Source organism: Harpia harpyja, chromosome 14 (genome assembly GCF_026419915.1).
Source record: "Harpia harpyja isolate bHarHar1 chromosome 14, bHarHar1 primary haplotype, whole genome shotgun sequence".
In the NCBI taxonomy this organism is placed as follows: domain Eukaryota; kingdom Metazoa; phylum Chordata; class Aves; order Accipitriformes; family Accipitridae; genus Harpia; species Harpia harpyja.
In genome coordinates, this window is record NC_068953.1 from 23,415,572 (window position 1) to 23,441,511 (window position 25,940).

Below are 25,940 nucleotides of genomic sequence, written 5' to 3' on the forward strand. Positions count from 1 at the left end.
ATAGGTGCATTGAGTCCCTTTCATTCTAGGTCACTTGGGGTTTTCTCTGATTTCCTCTGCTTCATTTTGATGTGTGATTTTTTTCGGAATTAGGTAGCAGAAGGAATAGTACTAGTCAATGTATCTCTTCTGTCTTCTGGGGTGGGGGGCAAAGTTGCATTTTGAAGTCACCAGCTACCCATTATATCTGTAAACAGGCCTCCTAACGAACTGCTTTTCTAGTTTTGTCAGGATGGTTTTTCTTAAGGCTTATGGCATCTTAGAGAACTTCAATGCCTTTTCTCCCTGCTCCATCTTAACTTAATGTTAATGAGCTTTGCATAATCGAATCAGGCCCCAGAACCAACAGGACTTGTTCCAGATCTTAACTCTGTTTCCCAAAGAAGGCATTTTTTCAGTAACACTCAGAAAATGATATCTATCAAATCACCAGTGCATTTAGAATTTAATTTGCTCTATCAATTGCAATTGTCGTGCTACTTAGCTGTGGGGGAAAAAAATGTAATTTTCCTTGCCACTTTGTAATTATTGTTACAAGCTTTTTCTCTTCTTTCTTCATTGAATTTGTTTAATGAACTGTTTTGAAGATTTTCTTTCTTAGCCTGGGTGCTGCTGCTTTGTCTTTGAAATAGATGAGGTTAAATAAAATAGGCTGAAAATTTTATTAAAACATAATGGGGGCAGAGGTGATAATTATGAGTGAATATAGAAGTCAGAATGGGATTGGAGGTATGTCTTGACCCACAGCTAAGGAAGGACTTGTAGATGACTCTGGGAAAACATTAGACGGCATTAGGGAGTTTTCTTCTGAGTGTCCCAAATGTTCTAGGCGTCTCTAGTTTTTTTTATTGTTGTTTTTCAGAAAAACCTGAGAGACCTACTAAAACATCCCATTTCCTTTACTCATTCTTCTCTTACCGCTTTCATACATCTTTCACTTTCTCCCCAAGTCTGAAAGCATGACGTAATAGTGATGGATGCAGGAAAAGCATAGCACTCTGCAAACGTGTGTGTTTGTGCTAATTTTAGGAAGGGTGGGTGGGTTTCAGAATGAAAATGACAGCTGTGTTGTAGCATCATGGTATAGGACAATTAACATAACTGAGAGGGGACTCTACTGGTGATGTTTAAGTGCAGGATTCAATTCATTTTCATGGCTAATGAAAAGAGGAGGAAGTGCTTTGAAGTAATGGATTATGTAGAAATTCACTTCTTGGGTGAATGTGGATGGCACAGGATGCTTCATGACTGGGGCTTGGAAAACAGATGTTGAGCTTCCAACTCCAACTGATTTGTATTTTATCCTTGGGCAACTTACTTGATTTTTCTGTAAATCCCTGCTTTCTTGGAACACACTTGAAACATGTAATCTTCAGTCTGTGAAGTGTTTCAGGAGAAGATGAGTGAGAGGGAATTTATTATTGTTGGCATCAGAGTGACTTTCACAGGTCTCCCAAAGGATGTTTAGGTGCCATGGTGAGCACCTAACAGAAGACTGTAAGTAGTGATTGAAGTGGAGATGAAGAGGTAGATGGATAGAATAGGAGGGCAGGAAGTTTTTAAATACATTGTGGGTCAGGCTGCATCTGCCAGAAATACAAATGCAGAGAGGTTTTTATGGTAAAAATGAGGCTGTAGTGGATAACACAGCAGAAACTATCTGTGACTTGATTTTTCCTTTGCGCTTTCTGTGCTGGAGGAATTTCTGAAAAATGATGTTGTCTTAGTTTTTGTAGTGCTCCCTGCCCCTATAGCCTGGTGTAAAAGCTGCAGCCAGAGCCGAGGTCATTCCTTCCCCTTCCTGACCAGCAGTGGATAGGGTAGGCTTTAACAAGATTAGTGTCTCAGCTGCTTTGTCGCTTCATAGTGTTGCAGGTCACCCTAACACAGCTTGGGAATTTGTATCGCGGCAGAGTAGGAAAGTGCATTTAGTAGAACAGGCGTTGAAGGCCGTTCTTGAAACACAGTCCTGTAAATCCTGGCCTCTGGCAGCCCAAGCTGTTTAGTTATGTTTTATGAATCGGGTCATATCGTGTCTGTCACAGCTTCCAGATGCCAACTCCTTCTGTGACGGTTTTGTCAAGCATTTTGAAAGGGCACAAAAACAACAGCTAGAGGGTCACCATGAGGCACAATTCAACACAGAGGAATTGTTCTTCACAAAGAGCAACTGGCCAGAGGCAAAAGAATAAGCAAGAGACAGATGAAGGACTCTGGGGTCTCGGTGGCTGTGGTGCCCCCGCTATCCCTATTCTTCCTGTGTTTAGCACTAACCGTGAATGAGCAATAAAAATGTAGTGACATGCTTATAGTCTCTGTGCTGACACAGGTGATGGGCCTGCAAGCTATGCAGAATGTCTGTAGATAGACTTGAAACAATGCTCCTGCTTGTAAGCAATGACTTGCTGCTTAATTTCATACCCTTTTAATCAGAACACTCCCAGGACCCACCTTCTAGCTTGTCAAAGGTCTTTCCCACTAGTTGGGATATCACTTGCAATGCAGATACCATGACCTTATTTGTCAGCCTATCAAGATGTAACTTGAAATTAGGCTCAGCCCACATAAAATAATTGCTGTTCGCATGACGAGTAGTGCTGGTGAGATGCTCCCCGTGAGGCCATCTAACCTGCCTCAAATCTAATTTAATAGACAGAAATCAAATAAAATAAATCAAATTAAAGCATGCAGCTAATGCATGCAAACTCTAAAATGAATTTGGATTACAAACAGGCAGTGAGACTGAATAGTTGGTTTCTTCATCCACGAAGGAAGCATACTAAATAATATGGAAAACAAAAATAATTTAAGGAGATCTTTTGATTTTGAGAGCTGATGGGGATGTTAGATGGCAGGTGAAGGTTATTTTTTTTGATGTGTTTTTCATCACCTGTATATTCTTGCAGTTAGAAAACATCAGTCAGAAGTCTCTTCATATTTTGAAAACAAGGTATTAGCATAAGAAGCTTTGTTAGAGCAGGAAGATAAATCATCTTTGCAATGCTAGCCATTAGTCTGTCACGACCATGATTTACAGGGATTTTCTTTTATTTAAATAAAAGTGTTTCTTTTAAAAGCGTTCTGATGGTTTACAGAGCAGAAGATGAAGTGGTAGTGAACGCTCTGAAATATAATGCTTTCGATATGAGTGCTTCTTATAGCAAGTAAGAGAGGAGCTCATGCTGTGGATTGTACAGGTTGTAAAGAGTGGCTGAGCTACAATGGAAGGATTCTGTGGCAGCATCAATTAGAAAAGTTCAAAGTTCTGCTGGGGAAATATTGGGGTGAAAATGCAGGAAGGCACTGGGGTTGAGGAAACGTTGCAGTATCAGCTTCATAAAGTTAGTCTGTGTACTATGCATCAGAAATTCAAACTGATTAGCAGCCAGCACTCATGTTGTTAAATTATTTGCCTAAAAGAACCTTTTGGAGAAGATTTTTTTTTTTTAAATAAATTGAATATCACTTAGGAAACTATGAAATAAAGAACAAAAACTTCTCATGTGAAAACTCCCACTTTTGCAATGATGCATGGAGTGGTGAGGAAGGACATCACATGTTCCACTTCTGTTCCTTCTGGGACTGCCAAGGCTGTTTTGCAGCCTGACTCCTTTACTTATGAGTACTTTTTTCTGTGCTTTGTAGCAATTTGTGAGGAGAAAAAAAAAAAAAAAGAACATTTTTCCTTTCCATAGCCTTCCTACCATCTTATTCCTAAGAAGAAACAATTTTCCTCAAACAGACTAGTAGTCTTCCTAGCCTGACATTCTGCTCCCTGTAGTGATTGATGTAGGAAGACATCGTTCATTAGAAATCATTTTGCTAGCATCTGAAGGGAAAAACTTCTTACTGACCTTAGACAGGGACTGCTTAGAGTCTTACCACGTACTGTTTGAAATTTCTGCATGTTATGTATTTTATGAAGTGGCAAATTTTGTTCCACCTAGTTTTCTGTCAAGTATTCTGGGATTCTGGTTGTGCTATATGATCCCGATTCTTTCTTGATCCTTAGCGTATTTCAATAGTAGAACTGCCTGAAAATAATATGGTATGAACTTGCTTATGAACTTCAAGGTTCATCTCTGTTATCTTCCTTGGAAAACTTACATTCTACTTGTGACCTAAACAACTAATGTAAGCTCTTGATCTGAGGTTTGAACACAAGATATGAAAACACTGTGTTATTTCTAGGGTGCTGGAGGGCAGTAGGGGAATAGAGATTAGGACTGGCCACTAATACTAGATCTGCTACTGGTATGAGTTCTCCTAAACATTTCAGGGGAGAAAAAAAAAAGATAAAGAAGTTCCATTTATCATGTTTTAGACATGTTTCCCATTTATCGTGTTTTGGATATAAAGTGCTAGTGCCTCCCACTTTGGTCTTTATCAGGATAAAACTTCATACATAGAAGCAGGCTTCTTGTCAAGGCTAAAGTAGGCAGGAAGCTGTACCATTCAGGGGTGAACAGTAAGATAGTCTTCTAGTTTAAAGACATTTCTGCATCATTCTGGTGCTAAATATTTTCAGTTTAGTCAAACTCTGCTTTGTGTCTGTTACACAATGTGTCATGTGGTCTAGAAGATGAGAAATGGTGTTGCTTATGTCATGATACAAGATCATTGGGCCAACACCAGTTTTGCTGTCATGATGATCTGATTGAAAGACCTTTTATGTTGCTCCCTTATTTGCATTCTCTTGCTCGGTTGTTTGGGGAGTTCATCTCAGAACTTGCCGTCAAGACAAGATTCACTATTCAAAATTGGGAGACAGTTTCACCTTATTGACCTCTTGTCTGTGGAAAGCGAGAATTTCCTTTGGGATCAGCTCTGGGCAATGCAGTTCTAAAATTTAGGATAGATTTGGTCAGCAATGATGTAAGAGTCAATTTAGTGATGCCATAAATGAGGTGAACCTGCAGAAGGTCCTTTACTGTGAAGTTGCTGACATAGTGAAGTGTTAGATGATGTCTTTTGTAGACTTGTCTGTTTTCTTTCCTTTTCCTCTGAGTTTTTCATATGTAACAAAACACACAAGTTAAAAGTCTCAAAACTTGCTTACTGTAGGAGAAATACAGGGTAATATTTTTAAGAAACGTTCCCTGCCAGGATATTTCTGGAGCAATGGAGTGATAAATATCAAATCAAGTGAAGACCAAGAATTTAATTTTTCCCATCAGAGCCAATCTGTGATGCTTTTTATCTTAACAAAAATTGATATTTTATCCCTTTGATAATGAGAGGCTCTGATTGCACTTCTTACAAGTAATTCCCTAAGGAAGACCTCAAGCCAGAGGCAGAGATGGATCTGTGCCTCTTAAAGGCACAAGACATTTAAGAATAAACATTGCTTTATGCTGTAGGTGCCATTAGGTGGGTTTTAAATCTCTGTTCTGTATAGACAGTTTATGGGCAGAAAGCTCTTTACTATAGAATTTGTCTTTTGTAGAGCAGAACTGCTTGAAGGACTACACAACAGATAACTTATTTTCTTGTTAGATTTGGCTCTTATTCCCAGCGGTGAAAGAAACACTGACAGGTGCTCCATTTTCCATGCCCATTTTAGGGCTAACAGGCCCCAGCGCAGACCCTAAGTTGATCTTAGCCTGCTGCAGTCACAGAAAGACTGGACAAAATATTGAAATTTTCACACAGCTTTTAACCATTCCTCTCCTGCCTAGATTCCCAGAAAGAGATTTTTCCAGGAAAATAAGGGGTTCAGAACTGGATCCGTTGAAATTAGTAAAGGAAACAAATGCCCATTGGGTTATTTCTGTCCCCAGCTACTGCAAGATTGTTGAGTACGGAATGGCTTCTTGTGCTCTGGGCAATGTGGTTTTAATGTTAACTTCTAGCTCTCCACAGGGGAGACTTTTCAATACAACTCACTGATATTCAGCCTAAATGTTCCTTTGTGAAGTTTCATCCCATTAACCCTGGCTTCACCCTAGTTTACTACTCTAAGCAATTCCTCTTGCTGCTATGCCTGCTCTCAAAGCGATGGCAGTGAAGGGCATGGGGTATTACACTGGGGTAAAGGCTGTGTCTCTCATAAGCAGGAGACGTGGGTTGAGGCATTACTCACAGCGTGAAAGCTATTTACTCCTGGAGTGTGCTCTGGGGGCGTCCCCTCTGCAAGTGACTCCTGCTGCAGACCGTCCATCTGCTGCCCTTCATTTCTGCAGAGAAGCTATTAATGCAGTCCACAGAGCTGGGGACATGGCTAGAGGGCAGCTCATGCCTCAGAATTCACAGCTCAGTGATGCTCTGCCCTCTGGGTGCAAAGTCAGCTTGATCCCGTTAGGGATCAGATACTCAAAGGTCTCTCTGGCTAGGGATGTAACTAGGAAGTGCAGAGTTGTTTCTCTTGCAATGTTGAAATGTGCCTTGCAAATGAGATAGATGGGCTGTGAGTGAGTAGTGGATATATAGAATGAAATGTAAAAGTAAGGGGTGAAAATATTGCTGTTTTGGAGCTGAAGCCTTATTAAAGTCCTGTCTGTCCTATTTGGGCAAATTCTTTCTGAAGTATCATGTGTCACCAAAATCCCATTAAACTGTCACATAAATTATCAGAGTTTCTTTTTTCCATCACTGTGGATTACCTAGGGAGATATTTTTATGACAATGGAAGCTTTTTCAGTCTGCTCCTCCTGCCTGATTTAATTTCAAATGAAATCCTTCTCTTGGAAAAGAGCCCATGGATTTCATAGCTCTATGGATCTCTGTGCTCTGCCTGTACAGCAGTTATCCTGTAGGTCTCTGTTGCACTTATCTCCTGCCTGCACCTTCTTTTAGGCATGGGACAGTTTAGGGCAACGCTGTCACTTCTCTAATCATACTGAATGAGAACACTGTACAGTCTGTTTTGATAGATCTCTGCTCCAGTGTCTTCCAGTCTTCTGAGCATCCACTGACTGGCTCTTCTCTTAGGCCAGTGTTGTTATCTTCATACAAAAACCCCAGAAAGTGAGAGTCACATATGTACCTAACTTGAAAATACTGCTCTTTTTTTTTTTTTTTTTTTTTTTTTTATACTTGTCATGTCTCAGAGGTCTTGCATCTCTGCAAGGCAATCTATGTTTTTCCCATGCTGGCTGAAAAACGTATGGATTGATGGTCAGGCCATGGCAGTACAAAATACTTGAGTATCTGAAATTGCCTGCTGCTGTAGAACAAATTAAGGCTGCAATATGAGTGTTATAGAAGCAGGGGATGATAGATCCTTGCCTGCCTTTGACAGATAATCTGGAACTCCTGACATCAGCTAACTAGATAATCTGTTGGGCGGACTCTTGGAGCTGATCTTAGTGTTTGCTTCTCACCCCTTTCAAAGGGTGCATACACAGAAGCTGAGAACCAATAGACTTAAGGATAATGGAGGGGCTTTGGAAGATAATTACTAATGAAAGGAATCCCAGTAACTGTATTACTACAATCTTAAAGTGGTAGGACTGTCACTAACAGAGCAGGCAAGAGAGGCGTTTCCATAAATATCTCTGATCTGTATAAGGGAAGAAGCCCAAACTATGTCAAAATATCCTGATGATGAAATATTTCTGATTAGTTATTAGTTAGTGTCTAATGTTTAACATAAAGTGGCTAACATTAAGTAGTAAGCAGACACCTTGCATCAAAGAGATCAAGGGAGATGGCTGAGGTGCCCTGTGGACTGGACCAACGATTCCAGCAGCTCTCAGAACACAGAGGTAATTCCAGAGGACTAGAGGGGAATCTTGGACCAAATTTCTAAAGGGTTAGCTAGAATGACCTATGTGGCTATAGGTCTTGTACTGGCACTGTTCTGGGCACTGTAGTAGAGTGGCTCGATGCAGGACTTTATGAATAAGGACCTAGCAGAAGGTAGTGTAAATATGCAGGCACACCAGTGAAGGCAGTTGAGTCACTACGGATTGGCTTAGCTGATAGACAATAACTTGCATTTCTTTTTATGCAACCTAGTCCCAGTGAACAGTGAGAACAACTGATTGCTATCTCTTTTTATACCAGCCTTTTGCAATTTAAAGGTTACCTCCTTCTTCTCTGTTCATCTTTCTGAGTTTAAAACCCATTTTCTCTAGCTTTTCTTTGTAAGTTATGGCTTCTGAACCTTTTGTCATTCTTAATGACCTCTTCAGTTTTCATTGCATTAATTTTTGAACTATGGTGGCCAGCAGTGGGCATAGCACTGCAGCTATTTAGTTTTGTTCACTATGTTGAGCAGAGCGAAGTAACGATGTTCCTCGTCTTAGCTGCGATGTTGCCTGTTAGTACATCCCAGGAGACCTGCCATTTTTGGAACTGCTTTGCATCACTAACTTATCTGTTTTAATCCCCTGACCCTTCTTGGCAGTACTTCTTCCTAACCAGCTGTCCCCCATGTTGATTTTATTCCCTTGGAATCTGGCTGAGGGGAGCGGAGAGATCCGCCAGCAGCTCACAGCTTGCACAAAAGCGGCTGATGAGACCTTGGCAGGGCCAGGAGCAATGGTGGGAGATTTAAAGGTGGTGTAGCCGACACTAGCCCTCAGTCACCAAGGCAAGCAGCTCCGGTGCTGGCACGATCGGTGGCAGAGTGCTCCAGCACAGCGCACAAGGTGTGTGGGGGGGTCCTGAACTGGGGAACCTCAGGGGAGCGGAGAGACCCGCCGGGAGCCGGCAGCTTGCGTGAGAGTGGCTGAGGACACCTGAGCGGGGCCAGGAACAATGTTGGCCAAGCCCTCCCAATGCTATAAAAGAACCCCCTGGGAGCTCTAGGGACCAGGGCATGGCACGGCAGTTGCTGCAGGAAGGGCACCGAAGCTCTGCCGGCTCAACCAGGGAGCAATGGTATCCACCCGGCAGAAGGCCGTGTCCTCTCTAAACTCTGGACCCACCGTGACTGATGCAGCTCTGCAGACAGAGCTTGGTGGGAACAGGCTGCCACCCCGGTGCCAGGCTGCCGGCTGTGCCCTGCTCTCATGCCACCGATACCGGATGGCAGCGGTGAGCGCACCGGTGGGAGGTGTGCCCAGGTAGAGGAAGTCCTCTGCTCAGTGACAGAGCTCTGGGAGGAGGTAAATGCAAGGCAACTTGCTTGTTGTCAGTCTAATAAGGTAGCTGCACTATAACAGATATGTGGTTTCAATTTTGAAGCTTGCTGTTATCCAAGCAGCTCAGAGGGTGTGCAGAGTGAGATAGGATATGCCAGTGAATGTTGAGTTGGCATATCCAAAAATGGATTGTAATGCAGTGGTTGGAAATTTCAGCTAGACTAATTCGGGTGCACACACTTAAGATGGGGATGTTGGATTATAAACTGAAACAATTTGTAAAGGGTTATAGTAGGTTTTTCATCGGTGCAAGTTCTGAAAATAAGATTCAGCTCTTCCCCAATCTTCTGCAAGACGTACGCTTTGATTTCAACAGGAATTAGTTCATGTGGATTTCCTTTGGCTTCAGTCATACTGAAGGTTATGCTACATAACGGTAGTGGTTCCTGCTGCCTTCAGAGCTTGTCATTTTGGAGTCTGCCCCAAAACGGACTTGACAACTTGCTTACCAATTTCCTGGAGTTAAAAACCTGTGGTAGTAGGATGTCAAGCTGCACCAAGGCTGGGCGGTCTGTACCCATGTTCAGCTCCCTGATAATCTCTGATTCAGAGGTGAATGAATTCATAAAACACATGCACAAAAGGAGGTTGCCAAGCAACTTGGAGCCTGAAACTCCCCCACCAAGCTATGAGGATAGAGAACAGGCAGCCAAGGCAATTTGTAATGCTCGCTTCTTTGCCATAGGTAACAGTAATAATACATATAATATAGACCTATTTAAGAAAGGAATAGCTCATTGTTGATTCTGGAAAACAACAGCTGGTCCTGCCAGACTGTGTATTTTGCCTCTGTCTTAAGATGTGTCTGCTTTTGGAGCATTCAGCCAAAAGCAGGGTCAGCAAGGAGACAGCAATGTTGGGGAGGAAAGTATTATTCTATCTTAAGGCAACTGAAAGACTGACGACTACTGGAAAAGTTTTAGGAGGGGAGTAAAGCGTCTGACAGATTCTGCCTCAGATCAGTCTCATGTTTTCTGTGATCTCAGTATTTGATGCTTTTTACAAACATACTTTAATATATTCATTGTACATCACACCATATCCTGTCTTCTCTCTGGCTTTGCGTAACTGTGCAGCCTTGGGCATATCAGATGTATCCAGGACAGGATGCAGCTGTGACATGCATGGAAGAGCTATGTGATGGTGCTGCTGCTTACCCATCATTTGACTCTCAGAATACCCTGTAGTGGCCACAGATAATTGAATTGGAAGGGAGACTTTAGCTTTCTTGGTTTCTGTCTACTCTGGCCTGGGGTAAACTTGACCCTTTGATTTGTGTAATGCTCATGATAAAGCCATGCTGTATTTAGGCATAAGGGAAAAAAATAATTTTGTGTCTTAATGGCCCTGGGCTTTTGGGGTAAAGAGAAGAGAGGTATGCAGAAGCATAGCCAGAAAAATTCCAGTCAAGACCTGGATCTAGGTTGAATTTCTCACATGCTGTGTATATAATTCCCTTTGACTCCTTATAAAATCCTAGCCCTATGCTGTTTCAATGCCCTGTCCCTTTACAAATGGCATGGCTCGAATCTCAGTGTGAAATAATTTAGAACATCAGCCCAGGTCAGGGCATCTGAAACTGCATTTAATTTCCTTTCTGTGCTCCTCTTGATGAAGGACACTGCTGTGTTAATGGGGTTTTGTTCATTCAGGCTGCTCTTTCCCCAACTGATGTCATGATTAGTGACATCAAAGTCACCTCTTAGTGAACCTTGGTGATGACATGACTAGAGGAGGATCCTTATAACAGGCAGGAGATTAAGCAGCAAGTTAGCAGTACTGGAAGAACAAAGCTCTTATTTTCATGCATATATCCACAGTCAAAATGAGTGAAGAGAAGGGGAGATGGGAAGTAGGTGATACATTAGTAGAATTATATACTCAAAGGGTTTTTGCTCAATGTTTTGCAAGAGGAATCAGTGATGCTTTCATGTCTTACCTTGGGTATTGTTGGTGCCACCTTATATCCTGGGCATGTTGAAATGTAACAGTGTAATGAGACACGATCCGCTGAATAAGGCTTTACGTAGCATTAAAAGGTTCCTCTGCTTTCTCTTTTTATTATTTACATTCCCAGAGAAGGTTATGTGTCATGTGGGCTTTGCAGAGATAAATGGCTAACCTGAGCTTTCTGGCAGCTTCCCCAGAACTTGCGGAGGATCTGCCTAAGTGTTGGCCTGAGTATTTTGAAGACTTAAGCTCAGTTCTGGGCCTGGAAGGATGTATATGAGAACCTGTGGTTGTGTGTGCTAAAGATAGGTTTAGTGGAGCACAGGAGGGTAGTACAAGAGGCTCTGAAGTAGCACAGAGAAGGGCAGCTGGGCACCAGTGTAAACTAGTAAGCTGTGCTGGGTAGTACTGAGGTGGTCTGGTCAGGACTGCAGTCATGGGGGTGTTGGAAGTCAGGAATGAACTGAAGCAGCTGAAGCAAGTGCAGATATCTTGACTGGTGCCTGTCAGTTGGAGTGCTGAGTATGGCTGGCCAGTGCTGCTGTCCACTACTTTCATGAGCTCTAATGTTTATCACAGTTATCACAATAATTTCAAGGCAGATAAGTAACTGGATAGGCTGTAAAGCATAGGATTGAGTGACTCCTGCCTGCCACAGAGTTAAATCTTTGTTTCTCAGGTGTTTCAAGGGTACCAAGTTTTATGGCTGTGTCGTCAGCTGTTTGCTCTATTTGCTGCTTCATTAGTCTTCATGCTGGGTGCAGTCTGTGGGAGCACAGCATTTGGATACGGGATTTGGCTGTGATGACTTCTGTGAAGGGAACAGGCAGTTAAGAAGCTCTGCGGTTTCCTTGCTGGAAAGCTTGGCTTGATCAGTGTTGAGAGGAAGAACAGAATGCAGGTCTCTACCAGTCCCATGCTATTTGCAATTAGCAGAACTATGGCAAACTTTCCTGGGTTTCTGAGAAAGCCCTTGCTTAGAGTTTCTTTTTTCTAATTTTGACTGAGGAAAGAACCTCTCAATTAAGATGCTGTGCTCTCTCCCAATATACAGAAGAGATAAGAGTTGTTAAAGCTGTATTCATCAATTGCAAAAGAGAACATGTTTTATTTTGCTTTGTGCTATTTACAGCTGTTGTCCATTAGGAGTCCTCAAGAGCCTCATTCTCAGCTACACCACCACAGTCCCATAAGTTTAGCTCAGCAATGAGCCTGCAAAACAGCATTAAATCATGGTGATGGGAGAAAGAAGAAAATGTTTGGAAATGGCAAAATGCAGCTGATGTCTTTGTGAAAGCTAGTTTTTGCTTGTTGCTGTTTTAAAGCATTACTAAGGTAGACTGTAATGCACAACTAGCTGGAGCAGAATAGAAATTGTGTACTCTGATTTGGGGGAAAAAAACCCCAGAACGGCTAGTAGTTCTGTAGGAGCTAAAGGGATCTTTTACAATCCATAAGTGCCTTAGGCACTTATGTATATACATTGATTAAAATATACTAACCTCACAGTAAGGTAAGGCGTAAGAATGATAAAAGATTATGGCTATTGAGGAACAGAGTTCCAGTTGCTTTACTGGACCAGAATATGATTGCTCCGTATGAGCTCTTTGAGCTGAGAGTGCAGTTCACTCTTCTAGTGCCCACCAACTGCCTGCATGGAAGTGGGGAGGTGTGGAGGGGGGATTGTTTCCAAATCTGAGTCTGCATCCCTGAAAGACGTAACCAAATTGTACTGTAATGAACATATTGAGCAGAACTGTACAGAATATACATTTAAGGAGAAGAATTAGTGTTTATTCCTTCTTTGACTGTGAAAGGAGAACTTTCACCTGTATTCTCAGCTCAGACACATCCTTTGCTTTGTCAGACAAATCACTAAACAGCTCTTTAATAACATCTGTATTTTTCAGCGTGGTGTTCTACCTTTCTGTTTCATGTTAATTGATTAATGATCTGTAAAGCATTTGGAAACTGAAGGACAGCTTTGGGAGCTAAGGGCAAAGGTGTTCAACTTTACTAATTCAGCATTTGTTTACAAGGGCACTCAGCTGGTACCTTTAGTTTTGTTTTCTGTCCTGTTACCGCTCCCAAGCCTGTCAATTGGGGTCCCTCAATTCACGCAAGGGAACAGAGCCTGAGCTCTGACGTTGCCTGATAGAGCAGGACAAACCTATCCTGGCATCGCTGCGATGCCCTGACAGATAACGGTTTCCACTAAAGCAAATCTGTCAGGTTGACTGGTGGCAATGGCCTGAGACTGTGAATGCTCACAAAAGGATCATTTTAAGACAGATAATTGCTTTGTCCTTTCCCTTTATTTTCTGCGCCTGGCAGGTGTCTCCTTCTGCCTTCTCCTGCTTCCTTGGCCCATCCATGGAGTATGCTCAGCACAGATGGGATCTTCAAAGAATTTGCTGTCAAACTTGGTCTTTTCTAAGCATATGTATACCAAGAGTTTTTTGAGACTTACAACTAGACCCAGTGTGGGTGCTTTTTCACAGGAACAGCAAATAACATACCTGATAACAAGGAAACTTTCTCTGTCAAGTTGCAAGTCTACCTTGAAACAGGTTCAGTAGAACTTATCAATGAACTGTTTAGCAAGATTTTGATTATTTTTATTCTTTTTTTAAAAAGCGACTGCCCGAACCCTGTCCCAAATTCCCACAGCTTATGTCTCCCATGCCAAATGTATTGCTAGAAACAGCTGAACTCTTCTAGTTGTAACTTCTGAAAATCAGCTTTGTAAATCTGGATGTGTGTCTATATTATCTGAAATGGAAAACTGTCTTTCTGTCAGAAGTAACAGCCCGGCTTAGCTATGCACATTGTTATTTCTACCTTTTGTTGGATCGATATGAAATGATGGTTAGTTTTAAGTACTCTACCTCTGGAGCTTATCTGGGTAATATATTCATGTATTTTCCTTAATTATATCAGTTTAACTTGATTAGTTATGATTCTAACCCTACAACACAGGTTACTGCCAGAGATCAGACAGCTTGCATGCCCTTGGAGGCCTGATGGGTGGACAGATATGCTTAGAGATTTGGGAAGTTCTCAACTGTTAATGGTGAAATACTGAAAGTGGAGCACGGCCTTAGAAACATAAATTATTTCTAGTTATCTTTTAAACCTTAGTGAAGTTTGATAGGGTCAAACTTTCAAGGATTGCCAGGAATTATGCTGGTGCCATTTTGAGAGGCAGTAATCTGCATATGCAAAATGCCCTCTAATAGTACACATAAATATCTGTAAGGTATCGTAGAATAAACAAGCAAAATGATAGGGATGAAACTAGCACATTCTGGTTCTGAGGACCAAACCTGGGACCAACTGGCAAACAGCACCTTCAGGAAATGTCTGGACTATTTAGGGATGTATTTTTCCTCAAATATGTCTTGGGTTGTTATCTCAATTAAAAAGGAATAAAACCTACTTGCAAAGATACTATTCAAAGGGAAGTCCTGTCTAGGTTTTTTTTTTGCTTTGTTTTACAGACAATCGTCCTTATGTGTTTCTAGTGGCCCGTGTCCACCCTGGTGAAAGCAATGCCAGTTGGGTAATGAAGGGGACCCTGGAGTTCCTCGTGAGCAGTGATCCCATTGCTGATCTCCTGCGGAAATGTTTCATTTTCAAGATTGTCCCCATGCTTAATCCTGATGGAGTCATCAATGGCAAGTGAGTTGTGACATGTACTTAGTCTGGGTTTTTTCTGGGTTTGTCTGCAGGTTTTGCCCCTGTGCACCTAGCAGGTCTTGCCTTCAATATTTTGGGTCAGGAGAATTCCCTTTGCCTGGTGTTTTATTCATCCTGTTATCAACCCTGTATGGAAAATGTGAGTCTGAGATAATAGCACTGTGTGCTGTCTTGCATTTGTCAGATGTACATGATTCTGTACTGTACGTGACCATAAGATCTCTCAGTTGCCTGGATGGAATATTAGTGGTGCCAGAGAAACTGGATCTTTCTTGCTAAATGGAGATCTGTCTATTCTCTGAAATCAGCAGGGCAGACTTCACCTGCAAGACAGATATGCTTGGGAATAACTGGCTTTAATTAATGCTTTGTATAGCCTGATGGGGGGGAAGATGAGTAAGAATCTATTAAATATTCACATTTGCATGGAAATATTTCCGTATAGCGATCCTCCGTCCTTCTCCCACCTCCTTTTCAATCTTCCCTCCCGCATGTTTCCTAAGAGATACTGAATCTATGCTTGGAAAATACTGATTCCTTTTTGCATTCTTTGCTTTTACACTATCCCTGCCCACCCACACTAACTTGCCTTCCCTCTCCCAGTACATGTGTGGAAAAAAGTACAACTCTGCTCCTAATATGTTAACATGAAATAAATATTGCTATGCAGCCAGCAAAAGAGGAATTGCCTTTGAAGGCTTGAAGAGTGCACTGAGATATAGTAGGCTTGTCCTTTGCTGGAAAAAATCTCTGGTGTCTCTGTGGATGGTGGAATTTGGTCATTTCATTGGGTGTTTGTGGAGTGGCTGTAGGTTAATAACTGTCAGTCCTGTCTCTGATGCAGGACACTATGATCACAATTCACTGGTAGCTGGTGAGTTGTGCATTTTGGTGAGAAGGGCTTGCAGGTTTAGGCAACATCTGTGTCCCCTGGCTTGTTGCAATGGAACATGCGACAAATCTTGAAGAGGAAAGATGGGTTTAGACAAGCCCTGAAACACATAGCAGAGTATGGAGAAACAACTTATCTTAAGCTACTTTCTCCTATCTACTTTTGTGTCAGGTTGTGGAGATCAAGAGCTGCAGAAACAGAAAACCAATCCTGTGTAACAACTGAGTTGAGTTTGTTTGGTTCTAAACTAATTAATTTCAGTTTGGGGCGAGGGGTTCAGCAGAGAGCAGCTTGGGCTTTTCTGACAGTCTCCAGTCTGTGACTATGAACAGTCACAGCTTTTGTGCTGCTACGCTCCCCAGGACTTGAACGTATCAGTAGTCTGGGAGGACTGTTCAGAGTAGCTGGATACTGCCCCAGAGTATTCAAATCCTCTGCTGGCACCAAATGCTTCCTTGATTCTTCCAGACAGCAGAAGCAAAAAAGAAAGGTTGAAGCTTTTTCCCCCCCTTCCTTTTTTTTTCCTTTCACTGCATTTAATTAAAGTTTCCAGCAGATGGAGGACTGGAGGGAATGTCTGACCTTTTTTCTCCAGCTGTCAGGAGTGAGTGTAGCAGAGCAGGGACCCTCAGGAGGGAGGACATGGCTCTTGGTGACACCTGTACGAAGTGTACTGCCTGAGCTCGTATCACACAGGAAGGTGTTTTGCCTTCCCTGGCGCAGATGAGCTTAAACTGTAGTTAAATCTAGTGATGAGTCTAAAAGTTTGGTAAGCCTTGCATGTGGGATAGGAGCAGGGGAACAGGGACTTTGCCGTGCCTCTGGTTGTGGGGCCTGGGGAAGGGAGAGAACCATTCCTTTATGCTTTAATTTAAATATTTTTATCCTGTGAAGACTTCTGTGGCCCAGATATTATTCTTGTTTCTTCCCATATGCTTTTTTTAGTAGACTTGGGTCCTCCTACACTGAAAGAAATGCTTCTGTTCTGGGCCTCAGGTTTACTGGTGGTCTGCTGGAGATAACCACGCACACTGGAGAAGGCAAATATCTTTCAGGCCCTCAATGTCTCTATGTGCACATGCAGATTTATTTGGCTATTTAATGTTCCACCTTGTCCAGGATTAAATGCTCTAGTAAACTGTTGTTTTTCAAGTCAATGTTAAGAGGGAAAGTGTTTTCTGAGGAAGCTGGTCTATAGCCCATTATCAAACATAGTACTTGTAAGAAGATACTTGCTAAATATTTTTTACATCTCTAAAACCCAATTTACAACCCATTTCATGAAGCAACTTGTTTGGCTTGGGATTCACAATCCCTGTTGTGGAAGTCGTACCAGGCATCCCCAAACAGACTGCTAGAGTGCCTGGCATTCCCTCTGCCAACATACCAACCTGCTGTTCTTTTCTAGTTTTATACAAGTTGCTGTGCTCTCACACCTTCCCCCCCATGAGGGCTGGACATACTGAATACATCAAATCCACTATCCAGGCCAACAAGTATCTTGGCTCTGTGCTGGATACTGGGGATACCTACATGTGGTAACCAGTGATCTTCTCTCTTATTGTGAAACAAGGATTTCTTCTGTTTTAGTGCCTCTGTTGCTTTTGTCTTGGCATCTCGGTGTCTTTCTTTAAGAAAGAGTTGGATTCTTTTCTGTTGGCAGTTCTTTGAATCTCCTTGCTCTCCCTCTTCCCCAGCCCTGTGTGCTGGGGGTGTGCATAACACTTTGCTGCCCATCACAGAGCCAAATGCCAGTGCGTGGTTGCAAAGGATTTTTTCCAGCAGCCCAGCTGTGCCCCTTCCCCAGCTGGCTCCCTGCCGCAGGCACAGCTCAGCAGAAGAGGGCTCATCCCAGCAGGGTACCACACGATCCCACTTTGGGAGCCTCATGCAGCAACAAGATGATCAGGGCCTTGGTATTTGCTTTGGTTAATGTGATCTGAAAGTTACATGCGGAGAGTGTTCCTCTAACACAGATAGGACTGCGGTAATGCGATTATGCTCTGGCTGTGTGTGGCTGAGCTGGGAATCAGCTCTACACCCTCCCTTTTGCTTCAGTCAACGCTCTGAGAATCTGTTCCTGTCTGTCAGTGATGGAAAGACTTGCAGCCCTGTCACTGATGCTAAATGAAGGTAGTGGTGATGCAAGTGTGCATGTACAAGTGGGGTTGTCATCACATAAAAATATAGAACACTACCAAATATTGCAGCTAATTTGACTTTGTTCAATCCAGAGAGAATCGGTAAGCAATTGTGTTGCAGTGTGTGGCTGAGTGTTTTGCTCCATCCTGAACAGCACTCAGGTGTAGGGTTTGTCAAATAATGTTCAGCTGATCTGATAATGGCTATATATTTAGATTAAATAATAGACACTGCTTTTCATAAAGTTCATCTTACACTTTCTGCCAGATGCTGGCTTTTGACCACTGCTGGCAACAGGATGCTGCCTCATATAGACCTGTGGTCTGACGTGATATGGTTATTTGTGTGTTTTAATTTTGTTTCTTTTGATATAAATTGCAAGGAAAAAATAGTCTTAATCTCCAAGACCAGTAGTGTAAGTCAGTCTGAAGTGACAGCTGTATACTTAAGAGAAAGCGTCCTTGCAGCCTGACTTTATTTTGTACAAGTTGTTGCGTGAGAATCCAAAGTGTTGTTTGGTTTTATGGCTCACTACCTTCACCCATACCTCTAACCCCTTTTTAAACTAAATCATAGTACAATAGGAAAGCTGTAAAAGGAATTAATGTCTATTAATGAGAGAATCCATGAAGAAGAGTATCACTTTCATTAGGAAAGTGATATAAAATGGAGTGGGTGAACAAGAGACCTGTGCTTTGTTCCTGGCTCTGCTACATGTGGACTATGAGACCTTGGTCATTACCCCCTCCTTTTCGCTGAGTTTTCTTCCTTAGAGAGTGAGATGACATACTATAACCTTTGAGCAGTTTGAAATGAAGACTGAAGTATGCATATTGGGAGCATTTTCTCTTCAATTTAGATTTGCTACTGTTTTAACTATTAAGCTTGTTTTTAACTTGTAGAATGTGGAAAATACTGTTTTCGGAAAATACCGTTTTCAGAAAATCCCAGATTTATGAGGAACAGTGCAGAGTAGCCTTTGGTGAAATTTTCTGGATTGCTTTAAAAAAAGTTCATCTGTTCAACTGAAATCTTTGTACCCCGAAACTAGATCAGTTATAGTCACAGTTATGTAAAATCCAGAAAGCAGGGTTCAGTGAGGGAACTTGTAAAAAGTCTAATTATAGCAGCACAAGAAGAGGTTTTTATAAAGAAACAGAATACCGCTGTCCACGCTGTTCCACATAAACTCGTTATCACACATTTGAGCATCGAGTTGTGTGTGTGCTCACGCATGCCCGTGCAGTTGTATGCTAACTTGTGATGTGCTCGTATGCTGCCTTCAGTGTGCACCCGCTGTGCATCCTCCTGTCAGCAGCCTGTTCGTGCAGCTGTTCCCCAGCATCTGCTCAGACCTGCAAGCTCTCTACATGCACACACCTGGCTCTCCCACGTGTGTGCTCAGTCACAACATGGTAGTCAACATTTTGTGGTTTTGGCTGGACTTCTCCAGACAGAGCAGTTCTAGATAAATATTGCTATTTATTACACTTAAATTTATGGTTATTAATTATATCAGTATAACCTAATTTATATCACCATAAACAGCAGTAATAAATGATGCCAAATGCTAACACTCGATGCTTGCCAACTGTGCCTGGTTGATGAGGGTTTTTTCCTCCCAGTTCCCAGAAGTATTAAATTAAAAATGATTGGCCTTGCAAGATCATTGATCAAGCACGAGGTAGAAGCTCCTGGGGAAGTGATTTTGTTTTTAAAAAATACTTCACGTGCGGACTGCTCATGGAATGTCTATGTATTTTGTGTATTCAGAAATTCTCTTCCCACTGACAAATCCCTAACTGGCCAATATCACAGTTCTCTGAGTTCGTGTCTCACTCCTACGTTGCCACCTTCTTCCTCTTCCTTTACTTCCTTTTAACATTTCCTCTTTTCTTCTGTCTGCCCTTTTCTCACTCTCCCCTCCCTCCTATTGAATCAAAGAAGCTTTTCATTGAAAAGAACTTGGTGCATTTTATAAATGAATTAAACCAATCAGTGGAGATGGGAGCTGGCGAGTCTTTTTTTGGTAAAGGAAGATGAATTTTTTGGAAGCTGCATGATTTCTTCAAAGCCATGGGGTAACCATAGTAGCAGTTAGGAAGAGGAAATCCTGATTTGCATTTTGGATTATAGCCATGGACTATTCTTTATCTGGTTTAAAAACACCCTGTTCTGTCCTGCACCTGCCCTCATACAACACAGGCTGAGTAAGCTTTTCTGCTGCTCAAAGGTAAGGCAGGTGAGGTGCTGGGTTTCTTGTCTCTCCATTGATATTCACTCGCACTTTATTTAGGCTGTTTATTTCCATCCTGTTTTACTTATGAGGCTTTGTTCATTACCTCCTCAAATCCAGCAGAGAAAAGCTTTACTTTGACAGTTACTGAAATGGAGAGATAGAAATGTCCACTAAAATTCTTTCTAGAACAGGTTTCCTCTGCTCACTCTCAGAAGTTACAAAGGGAAAAATGAGTGTGCTCCCACTTATTCTTTGGAACCTGGTCCTTTGGTTTTTTTGAAGGACACTCTTAAGAGGAGGAACGGAAGTGCGTTTGTCTCTATACCCAAAATGCGCTATTTGTATGTATGGCTTTTTTTCTCTCCTATATTAATGCTTACTCTCCTACATTGAGACATTGTATTCTCCAGACAATGAGAGGCAGAACTGATCAGGAACAGGAAGAAAAGCTGATGGCCAGTCTAAGGAGTCAGTTTATGATCCAGAACTGCATCCTCAAGGATTAAATCTTGAGGTGATGTCAGACAAAGCTGTACAACTGCAGACATCCCTCCTTTTCTCCCCCTCCTTCTCTTTATTGCTTCTCTGTGGTCAGAGGATTGAAGAGGAGTTTAATTCTCAGAATCTGGCCTTGCATAACTAAATTGGTGCCATGCACTCTGCAAACACACTCCAAAGGCTCTCTCTAGTCTAGCTAATCTACGATGTGTGTGTTTCTCCAAGGACAGTGCTGAAATGTGGGAAGGCTGGGAAAGGAGTGTTTTCGAATTAATGCAGTGGGAGAGTTTGTCTCTAGGAGAGAGAGGTGCTGCAGGATTAGTGTGCTGCATCTAAATTGGCACTACCGTGCCAAAAGTAGTTGGGTAGACATGTGTAAGCCGAGGTATGCTTGGATAAAAGAGAATTTTGTAAAAAATTCAACCCTTACTTGTTTATAATGGCTGTGCCCTGAGTTACACATTGTAAGGTGACGTATTTGCGTGCACTGACACTTTCCTTCAGGCCTCAGAAGGCATGAAAATGCCAGTTCTGGGAGCATCTGTACTGGCTTGGTATGTGGCTCTGGGAAGTGCGTAGGAAGTGTGGGCTAACTTTCCCCAAGCGGAGTAGAAGTTTTCTCAGCTATTTGCTACTTTAGTGCCTCAAGTGTTGCTTCTGTTGCCCTCCACTGAGAGGGCAGTGATGGATTTGGGAGCATAGGGTAGCAAATGTGGCTAGTGCATGCACAGCATGAGATAAAATATAAGCTGCAGCATTCCTCGCCTCTCACCTCTGCAAGCTGTTCCTTGGTGGAGCCAGAAGTGGGATCTGGCCCTGCACCATGCACTTCTGCGAGTACCTCTCTGTGCTGTGGGAGATGCCCCAATTTCAACCAAAGCCCTTTGCGCTGTGCTGATGTGACAGCCCATCCTTGGTTCTCCTTCTGTGATAAATACCCGTCTGCAGATGGCTGCACCCCAGGACTCTCCCTTCTGACAGCGCTTCCAATGCAGTGTTGTTTATTCCTTCCTTTATCAGCCGGAGCTGCTGGGCCCCCTGAGTTATTAGCTCTATTCACTCATTGTCAGTGTTTCCTCCTTCGTAAATATGCCCCCATACGTCTCTGCTCCTGAGGAATATGCTTTCTCTTCTATTTACTGCTTTTCCCAGGCCCCCACCTCCTCATCGCTCTCTCTACCCAGTGGCCCAATAACAGCCAAGGAGATAAATAAGCTACATAACTCTTCCCAGCTATTATTTTTTGTTGTTGTTGTTGCCCTGCATGGTAATATATATAATAACAAGGAAACAAATCTTATTACTAAAGTAATTACAATAAATAAAAAGCTGAGAGGGGAGATGAAGGAAGGGTCTGTCGGGGGAGTGATTGCAGTAGGATTTTTTAAAATTTAATTTACTCGAGATGTTCTCTGCCACTTTGTTGATACCCTGCTGAGGGGGGCTGTGACTAATTAGCAGCCAGCTGTTGTTCTAACACCCTCACCTAATTTATTGTGTGGCTGGCTCTCTAAAACAGGAGCCTGTGTGATATCATTGTCTGTAGGACTTGGCACCAGCCTTGTGTCAGTGGTTGGCTTGCTTGGTGCTTTTGTTTCCCAGAAGCTGCATAGCTGAAATTTTGGGTGCTTTACTGTCATTTCTTTTATTTTCTAGCATATCCCATGTGCTTCCAGGAGTTTGGGCCAGAGAGTACACTCAATCTATTGCATTATAAGTGATTGTCCCAGTGTCCAGCCTAATAATGGACCAACACAACTTCTAGTTTTTGACAAATTGCCCAGAGAACTGCACCACTGTCTGTGTGCCTTAGTAGAGAGCAAAAGAAGACCTAGCAGTAGAAAGTCTGGTATGGTCTAGGGTTTGTTAAACTCTAAAGTTTGGGATCTCTTTCTGCTGCTTGCAGGTTTCTTATGGAAGTACCATATTGTTGCTTGCCAATAGAATGATTACAGTATTGTCTGTCTTCTAAATGGCCATGAAAACTAATTAGTTAATGGCCATATTAAGAACTGGAAGGATCTAATGCATTGTCACTTGTTTCATTAGTCTTCCAGCTGCCAATTGCAAAAGCACGTGCAGTCTTTGTGAAGCTCTTAAACAGAAAAGGTACGCCATGAGTTGAGTGTATCTCCCTTGGCTTGTTCATACCTAATTTATGCTGGTGATGGAAGGTCACCTGGGAATTTCACTACAAAAATCACTTGATGTGGGCTCAGTAGTATTACTGTCTTGGACTACTAAACACTTCAGCTTTTAGCCTTGGAAATTATTTTATTTTAGATAGGTACTACCTTGTATTTTCAAGTTGGCATGAATATTAGATATGAATGTGATGTTCCACGGACTCAGAAAGGAATTATTGTGTTCTGCATTTGTGTCTACTTTCCTGACTGATGATTGGAGTTCATAATCAGATGTGTGCACTCCTTTGAAGACATTTTCAGGAGCCAGGAGACTGGTGTACAAAGCTAGCTTTTAGTAAAGTTAATGAGATGATAGAATTATATTATTATTCTTGTTAGCTTGATTGTGTATCATTATCCCTTGTGTTTGTTATTATGCTTATTTGAGTCTCCTTTGTGGTATATTATTCCCACAACAATTGTGCCTGTGCTGGGCTCTGTATAGGGACAGGCAAGGAGCAGCTGGCCCCTTGTTAGGAACTGATGCATTAGTGACACAGCTTACGCAATAGGATTGGTGAGCCTGAAAAGGATATTGGGCTGTTGGCTCTCATGCAGCCTGATCCATCTTCTCAGCCCTGGCTACATGGTGCACTTCATGGAGGTGCGAGCTTTGTAGTTACAGCTCTCCTTCAGTATTACATCCTGGGATAGGAAAAGCATCCTGCTGCAATGACTTCTGCAAACACCTGATGAAGGTTGGTGAAGGATACCTCAGTATCATTAATGCAGGAGTTGGAGAATTGCATTAAAAATCAGGAGTCTCTTTATACCTTCTTGGAATTTGCAGGAGGTATCTGCAAACCTTGACCCAGATGGCTGCATAGGTAAATCTACACTGAGAAATATTATAATTACTGCTGAACTTGGATTTTACTTCTTACCTGATTGTGGTAGGCATCAAATACTGATATCAAAGTTGAATATTTCAGAGATGAGCTAATGTCATGAGTAAAGGGGCTGTTTTGGTCACCCATCTCAAGATCAAATCTGCTTATCCAAGTTAATGCCTATTGGAAGCTACAGGTTCAGGGATGGAGTTGTTATTCATAGGATGGGAAAAGAGAAGTCCACAAAATGAAATTGTAAAAACTTCACTTTTATAGTTGCAGTGAAGAATGTCCAATACTTTACTGCAATATCCACACTACCTGGAAAGCTGAAATTGCCTGGGAATGAAGGTTATTGTCTCTTGTAATATACCTTCGTATATTATACTGTGTAATAAATCAGGCAGTATTTCTTTTGCCCTGAAAACTGGACATCCCTGGAGTTCCAAGTGACATTTCACATTTTATATGACCATTCAGTCCCTTTAAGTATTAAAACACATAATTTTTTGTGAAACATGCACAGAAATTCTTTTTGAAAGCCTACGAATAAAAAAATCTGGAGCTTAGTTTTGCAAGTGTAATGCTGCTTTTCCATGAGTTTGCTGTAAAAAATTTTGTGTTGGATTAGCTCTGTGTTTTGGCTAATGTTGTTCTTTAACATTTTTATTTATTTCTGTATTTCTCTCTGACTTTTCCTTCCACTCTCATTGGAATCTGTTATTCAAATGTAACAATAAAAGCTGGCAAAGTACTATGATAGGAGACGAGATATATAATGGCCTTGGGTTGGAGAAATGGACTGGCCATAGAAAATAGTGTTTGTAGAAATGAGACGAAGAGGCTTATGCACAAAAATAAGCTTCATTTGAAAGCTTATGTTTTCAAAATTGCTTGTGCAAAAATGTGCCTACAGAGGACCAGCTGAAGTTGAATTGTTCACCTGTGCACATGGTTCAATATGATTGCACGTGCATTTGGGGTAATTACATGGGCAAATTTTGCTCCAGTGATTTCATCAAATTGCCACCCTAATTTATAAATCCAGCTGAATGTCCCATAGAAGCATCAAGAAAATGAAAACCAGAAAATTGAGTCAATATTGGAATGACAGAGTGAAAAATCAAAACCTCTTCTGCAACCTAACAGGCAGCACTGCTGGAGTCAGGAAAACAAAAAAAAAAGGCAGCACAGTTTCAATGCTGCAAACCAGCTCTGAGTCTTGAAGGGGTAGAAAAACTGAAAAGCTTTTGAAGTCATATAGGCCAGGTTTGAGCTGGGGTGGGGGGGAAAGCAGAGGGTGAGATTGGCAGGGAAGAAAGCTCCAGTAATAGTGCACCTTCAGTCTATGCTTACTGCAAAACTCTGAAGTTAGTATTTGAACACACCCTAGCTCAATAATACCGTAATCCTAATAGGGACTCTCAGGTAACTGATATTTTACTGCATGGGAATAGTGATGATTTATGCTCTAAGATTCTATAGAAATTATGCTATGTCCAGAATTGTGTAGAGCTGAACAACTTTTCCATGGCCTTTTAGAATTGGCTTCTTGAATTTCACAAGCGGATATGTCCTTATATAAAATGGTTATATGTTCCAATATATCCCATAGGACTCTTCCATGTCTGGGGAAGCAGAACACAGAGAAGAAGTGCTAGTGAACAATATAGTCTAGATCCTAATTCACCTTTTGGGTTGTTTTCATTTGTCTGCCACAAATGACAAGGACTTAAGGCATAATTATTATAATAGTTGGAGAAAAGCTGCTATATTCTACTGTGTATATATATTATAGAATGCAAAGAGGGAAAATGTTTTATTTCTAAATATGTACACATAACAATCCATATTCAGATCAGTATCTTCATGTAATGCTGTTTTTGTTGTTTTGGGTTTTTTTGTAAAGTTAGCAGGCAATAACAAGGAGTGAGCACAAGGATTCTTTCCATGTACATCTCATGACAGCATCTCTAGTAGTAGGGTTTCCTTCTCTGTCCTCTACGTTCCCCCATTTTTCTCCCAAAATGTTCATAAGCTCAGCTTTTGAAGGAGAGGGAAGTACCAGTTTTCCCAGGGACACTTGCTCCCACTGAGCACTGCTTAAGATTTGGTTCCCAGTTCTAGCTCTGGTCCATGGTGTCTTCTACCAGCAGTAACAGTAATGACACTAATGAAAACTTACTTCTTGAGGAACGTTTCCTGTATTCATTGTCTGTTAGCTAACAAAAGGTCATTAACATAAAAACAAAAGGCAAAGATTAAAAAAGTGATGATTTTTCGGTCTTCCCTGTAACGGTTATGGCACATAAGAGAATGTAAAGTGCAGAGCAGCTGAACACTCATAAACTATTTTAATACCATTTAGAAATGAGAAGAAGCAGGGGAAGAGGCTTATGTAGCAATGTAGTTTAT

General features: G+C 41.8%; 1 protein-coding gene across 1 annotated transcript in view; it reads left to right on the plus strand.

Moving 5' to 3' along the window:
• Window positions 1-25,940, plus strand: part of AGBL1 (AGBL carboxypeptidase 1) — a 298,158-nt gene that overhangs the window by 103,344 nt on the left and 168,874 nt on the right. The window contains exon 18 of the mRNA XM_052808912.1: window positions 14,540-14,720. Within this exon, the coding sequence (XP_052664872.1) occupies window positions 14,540-14,720 (181 nt within the window). The remainder of the gene's footprint in view (window positions 1-14,539; window positions 14,721-25,940) is intronic.